At 36.1% G+C, this 6,563-nt stretch overlaps 2 protein-coding genes across 2 annotated transcripts; both read left to right on the forward strand.

The window, feature by feature from the left end:
• Positions 1–2,055: 2,055 nt before the first annotated feature.
• LOC136796546 (uncharacterized) lies at positions 2,056–2,610 on the forward strand. The gene has a single exon (XM_067050568.1). The coding sequence runs from the start codon at positions 2,056–2,058 to the stop codon at positions 2,608–2,610; it is 555 nt and encodes a 184-aa protein (XP_066906669.1).
• A 207-nt stretch (positions 2,611–2,817) lies between these two features.
• On the forward strand, positions 2,818–3,162 carry LOC136796547 (uncharacterized). The gene has a single exon (XM_067050569.1). The coding sequence runs from the start codon at positions 2,818–2,820 to the stop codon at positions 3,160–3,162; it is 345 nt and encodes a 114-aa protein (XP_066906670.1).
• Positions 3,163–6,563: the final 3,401 nt, after the last annotated feature.

The following is a 6,563-nucleotide window of genomic DNA, read 5'->3' on the forward strand; positions in this document are numbered from 1 at the left end:
ATATTAGTAACAATGTCGAATATCGAAAGGAATATGAATTTATCAAAATAAAATATCGAAATTCCTCACTATAGCTTTTCATAAATTTTATAGTTTTCTTTCATAAAATATCGATATTTCTATAAAAATAAATATCGAAATATAGTTTCTAATCTTCAATATCGATATTGATAACAATGTAAAATATGGAAAGGAACATGAATTTATCAATTTAAAAAATCGAAAAACTATTTTCAAGGTTTTTATAAAATTTTCTTAATCTTTTTCAACCAAATATCGTTATTTCTATTTTTAAAAATCGGAATATCGATATCGATATTATCAACAATGTTAAATACCGTAAGGAGTATGAAATTTTCAAAATGAAATAATGAAATACCTTGTTGATCTTCCATATCGATATTATTAAATATGCCGAAATGGATATTAAATTATTGAATCCAAATATCGATATTTCACTTTAAATTTGTCTAGTACTTTTAAACAAAATATCGATATTTCAATAAAATAATACTAGAATACTGATTCAATTATCGATATAGATATTAATAACATTATCAAAGATCGAATGGATTTTATATTATTGTTGCAATATATCGATCTTTTGATAAAATAATATCGAAATATTGTTGCTAGCGTTAGAAATAAAAAATTATCGAAATGAATATGACATTATCAATATTAAATATCAAAATACTATAATTAACATTTTCTTTACCAAATATTGATATTTGGATTAAATAATGTCGGAATATGAATATATGACCTTACACCATTTCTTTCATATATCTCTACTATTAAGGTGCGACCTTTTTTTTTTTTTTTCTTTTTTTTTAATAAACCGATATTCCGATATTATCGGAGGGAAATATCGATATTCCAATATTATCGGTTACTGGATATCGATATCAAAATATCGGATATCGGAGGCAAAATATCGATATTTCGATAATATCGATATCGATATCCCATCCCTAGTTTCAGGTAAATGGAATGTATGTCATTTTGTGTGTCAAGGGAGTTGAAGTAGTTGTGAAAAATGAAGCGAATAGTAGGAAAAGTTAAGTAGATCCTTCAGTATTATAGAACTGATTTCAGAAAGAAAATCGCGAATTTTAGTAAGTGATTAGTTAGTTCCATGCACTGATGATGTTTTCGTTGAAATCAGTAAAAAAGTTAGTAGTATAAGGCCAATTTTTTGTATATACAAAATTATTTATAAAGTAATCTGTCTATTATAGCTGCCATGAGGCACAACATATCTCTGGTACCGGTATTGTGGTCAGAGGAGGAATAAGGGATCTTGTCATAGGATTCACCCCCATTGGCCCGAGGATCTGTGTTGTATGATAAACTGGACAGAGTTTTTGACAATTGCTTGCAGAGCGACGTCAAAGTAATCTTTGTGTTATTGATTTGAATCTATCTATCAATTTATCTATCTTGAATGTGGTGATTTGAACGCTAAAATTGGTATGGAGGAAGTCCTTAGTCCAACTATTGGAATGCATGGTCTACATAAAGAGACAAACGAAAAGGGGGGCCTGCTGATTGATTTTGCCACCTCTAAGAACTTGGTAGTGGGTAGCACTCTATTCCCTGGGAAGAGGATCCACAAGGGTACTTGGCGCTCCCCGGATGGTACAACACTGAACCAAATAGACCACATCCTCATCAGCAGGAGGCATAGATCCAATCTGATGAGCTTCAGGACTTAATGTGGTACGAATATGGATGCTGATCACTTTATTGTGGTGGCTAAAATCAGAGAAAGGATATCCAATGTCCGAAAGACCCCGGGAAAGAAAATGGAAAAGGTTGCTGTAGCCAAACTTAACTTGATCCCGAGGTAATATCAAGGTATCATCAGCAGCTAGATAGATGAGAGGCTTAAGGACTCCAGAGCAAAAGAAGGCTCAGTACGAGAGCAATGGAGCTTTATTTCGTAGATTGTTAAGGATGCAACCAAGGAAACGCTGGGTTTGGAGGCAAGAGTAGCGAGATCACCGAGGTTCGACAGTGGTTACGAAGGAAAAGAATTGGGCCTACACAAACATGATTCAGAAGAGGCACACAAGGCTGGCTTCAGAGGAGTACAAAAACAAAAGAAGGCAGGAGAAAAGGGTCCATCGGAGGAAGAAAAGGGAATGGGAGCGAAAGCAGTTTGAAGAAATGGAACCCCATAGGGCTGGAAATGGGGCCAGAGCCTTCTACAAGAAAATAAATGAGAGCATGGCGCCATTTAAGCCAAGAATTAAGGCCTGTAGGAAGGAAGAAGGCTCACTACTGTCCAGAAAGGAAGAAATTCTTAACAGATGGTGGCGATATTTCAGCGCTCTCCTAAACGAAGGTGTCGAAGAGACTTTCGAAGCTCATGACATGCAGGACGATTTGTATCTCCCTGATCCACCAACATTTAATGATGTCGTGGATGCCCTCAGTGGACTCAATAACAATAAAGCACCAGGAGAAGATGAGATACCGACTGAGCTTCTCAGGTATGGCAGCGAAGAACTTCATAAAGCTCTGTATGATATCCTAACCATTTGGATCGATGAAAGAATCCCGGAGGAATGGAAGGCGGGCATAATAACTCCGCTTCATATGTAAGGATATATTCTGGAGTGCATCAACTACCGCGGGATAATCCTTCTCCGGTGGGCCAATAAGGTTGTTTCCTGCTTTCTTTACATTAAGCTACGTCCATTTGCTGAAAGAGAAGTAGGAAGATACTAGGCGGGATTCAGGTGAGGAAGATCGACAGTTGACCAGATGTTCAGCCTGAGGACTAGTTTGGAGAAATCCATGGAGTACAGGATGACAACACACCATCTGTTTGTCGATTTCAAGAGTGCCTACGACAGTATTAAAAGGTCCATGCTATATGAAGCGCTATATGGTCTTGGGATCCCTCCCAAACTGGTGCGACTAATAGGAATCACATTGGATGAGGTGAAATATTCAGTTCGAATTCAGGGAGACCTTTTACCGGAATTTGAGCCCAGGAGCGGGGTGAGGCAGGGCGATGGCCTTGCATGTCTATTGTTTAATCTGGCCCTTGAAAAGGTAATTAGGGATTCCGGAATACAAATCTCTGGAACAATCATTGACAGGCCAGTACAGGTGCTGGGATTTGCCGATGACCTGAGTTACATATCATAAAAAAATCAGCGAAGACTAAAATGACTTTATTCTAACATATTTACAAGAACTACATGTTACTGTTACTCAGTCTCTATCTTCTTACTTCTAACTTAGCTATCTAGTCTAGGAAATATATGAACAGTTGAGAAGAGGGGGTAGGAAGAATAGTGAAATAGGAGAAGGGGTTTGGACCAATGAGATACTATGAAATTAGAAGTAAATATCTGGGAGGGAGAAATAGGCGTGAATAGAAACAGGGTGGTCAGCCTTCCAAGAAATTGGAAGTAAGTTACCATGACCTAAGGAGAAAACTGACTTACATGTGTTAAACATAAAATAGTTAGACTGATGCAAGTCCATTGTGAGATGACAGCTTGTACCTGCCAGTGCCACCTTGTAAGTGCCAGGCCCTTGCTTTCTACATTGATATAGAATACTAAGGAAAGGTCACTTCCTTTATGGTCAGTGTCTGTCGAAATGTGGCAGATTTCTATAGTTTATACTATACAGTTTATAATGATAGTCGGTTTATAATAATAGCGGTTAAATACTATAGCGTTCGTTAACTCCTGGATCTGGTGGCGAGATCCTTTCAGGCACTGATAGATGCATTTCTGAGACTAGCTGAAGTAGCAGAAGCAATGGGCATGACGATTAACCAGGCAAAAACTAAATACGTGCGAGCTGGACCTGGTATAGTGGCTGCTGTTGGCGGGGAGGTGAAGATGGATCCATTTACGTTTTAATGTGTTGACCAGTTCACCTATTTAGGCTCAGTAGTCAGCAGCAATAACAGGATCTCTCTGGAAACGAGCCAGCGTCTTATGAAGGCTAACAGATGCTATTTTGGACTGAGGAAGCACTTGAGGAGTCGAGCTGTCACTCGCCGCACCAGCTCTACAAGACACTAATCCGGCCAATCCTCACTTACGGATCGGAAGCCTGGACCCTGACAAGTGGTGAAGAAAAGGAAATCTTGATCTTCGAAAGAAAAATTCTGCGCCGAATATTTGGCTGTCAAGGTTGGCGGGAATTGGAGGAGGCGAACCAACAGGGAGGTCTACGAGCTGTTCGGTGAGGGAGATGTGATGGTTGGGAAGGCTGCGCTGGGCTGGCCATGTCGTCAGGATGTCAGCGGTTCATATCCCGAGCAAGTTGGACGGTAGGAAGAGGCAGACCAAGGCTAAGATGGGAGGATGCCGTCATCAGGGATTTCAGAAAACTTCTGAGCATCCGCAACTGGAGGGCGGCCGCACAAGACCAAGCTACATAGCGAAGGCTCATTGATGAGGCCAATGTCCAAACTGGGCTGTAGCGCAATGGATAGATAGATAAATTAGATAAATCTTCATCATATAAGCTTAAAATTTCATTTTTGTTATATATCAACATTTATACGATCGTAAATTTAGACGCTAAATTATGAACAGAAGATGGCCTCGTGACCTTATATTGTAAACTGTTTTAGAGTTCTACTACTGGGTAGTTTCTCTACATCCTGTATCATATCATATGTCATTATGATCAAATTTACTGGTTGTATTTTTTTATACAGTTGTAAATATCAACAAATAAATAAAATAAAAAAAAAAAAAAAATTATGAACTGAATCCTTTTTGTTTGCGTTTATCATTTAAACTTGTTTTTAAAAGTAAACAACATTCTTGACTTTGATGAAGGTACCATTGTTACAATCTAAATTCTATTTAAATACAGATTGAATATTTGACAGTGCTGTGTATAACATTATTTACTAATAGAATAAGTGGAAAGAGTTTCTTCCCAACTGAAAGGAAAATTCTCTTATTCTAAGCGGCAGTTCCAAGAATTCCTTGAATAAACGAATTACCTGCTTAATGATATAAAGAAAGAAAAAACAAATAGTTTGTGTTCTCTTCCTTTTCACCTATTTTACCTAATACTAAATATGTATAATATCTAAATAGTCAGTTTTGTTTTCTCATCGATTTGAAATAAAAATTAATTTGCAATATTATAACCACTAATAGACATAAAATAAATAATGAATACTTTTTATTTGATATAAATTGATATATTTGTCCAAGCAATACTTAAATTTTTCTATTAAAAAAAAAAATTAGACTCAAATTTAATTCTGGAATCGTTATTTTGTATTAATGTACAACCATATTTTATGGCTTTTATTTGTTCAAGAGGAGTTAAATGTTCTATTGTGAAAAAATTTGTACCCGCTTCCGAAAAGGAGGGGGCCAAATACATAAAACTTGTAATTTGCTGACTGTGTTGAGATTGTCCGCAAAGAGGGATTTCTCACTATGTATAGTTTTTTACTCCTTATGGAAACCTACCTACTGTTCTTAGAAATTTATCATATAACTATTTAAATAAAACCAAGACACCACCTTTTATTTGTACGCTAGATACAGTTGTGTATTATTAAACATCGAAATTCTTTTCCAAAGGTTTCGTGTTCACCAATTTACAATACTTAGGTATGCTAATAAGGTGGCATGCAGGGTATTTAAATACTTATATGCATTAAATAAAAAGCGGGAAAATATAAAGAGTAGTTTGAAATAAATAAATAAATAATAAATGGAAGATGGTCCACTTAATAACTCACGATCTTTTTGGGTCCTAATTGTAATATTTTAGTACTAAATAGTACCAATTGGGTACTAATTCGTGTATAAGTTTCAACTCAAAATTCGAAAGTGCCGGGCTGGCATGTCTCTGGCCCGATAGAATTGAACACGTAATAACTCGCGAACTTTTTGGGTACTAATTGTAATATTTTAGTACTAAATAGTACCAATTGGGTACTAATTCGTGTATAAGTTTCAACTCAAAATTCGGAAGTGCCGGGCTGGCATGTCTCTGGCCCGGTAGAATTGAACATGTAATAACTCGCGATCTTTTTGGGTACTAATTCTGATATTTTAGTACTAATTATTACCAATTAGGTACTAATTCGTGTATAAGTTTCAACTCAAAATTCGAAAAGTGCCGGGCTGGCATGTCTCTGGCCCGGTAGAATTGAACACGTAATAACTCGCGATCATTTTGGGTACTAATTCTGATATTTTAGTACTAATTATTACCAATTAGGTACTAATTCGTGTATAAGTTTCGAATCGAAATTCGAAAAGTGCCGGGCCAGGGACATGCGCCTTGATGTAACTGCGGTCGTATTTGTTAGCTAGGAAAACAATTAACTTAATACGCCGGATATATTAAGTTTATGTATTAAGCCGCAACTTAATAGTTTTATATGAAAACAAAGTAATATTAAAGAATAAAACAAGACGTTACCCTTTAATTCCATAATTCTCTCTAAAACATTATAAGTCTATTTTTTTTTTTATAATTTATTTATTGATATTTACAACTGTATACATATATACACATCAAGTAAATTTGCTGTAAGTGATATTATG

The sequence above is a fragment of the Halyomorpha halys genome, unplaced genomic scaffold, assembly GCF_000696795.3.
Source record: "Halyomorpha halys isolate HHAL.00 unplaced genomic scaffold, Hhal_1.1 Scaffold2386.1, whole genome shotgun sequence".
Taxonomy (NCBI): domain Eukaryota; kingdom Metazoa; phylum Arthropoda; class Insecta; order Hemiptera; family Pentatomidae; genus Halyomorpha; species Halyomorpha halys.

What these genes read in the sequence shown, in the direction of transcription:
- LOC136796546 (XM_067050568.1), top strand. Translation starts at nt 2,056, where the DNA reads ATGATTCAGAAGAGGCACACAAGGCTGGCTTCAGAGGAGTACAAAAAC.
- LOC136796547 (XM_067050569.1), top strand. Translation starts at nt 2,818, where the DNA reads ATGACAACACACCATCTGTTTGTCGATTTCAAGAGTGCCTACGACAGT.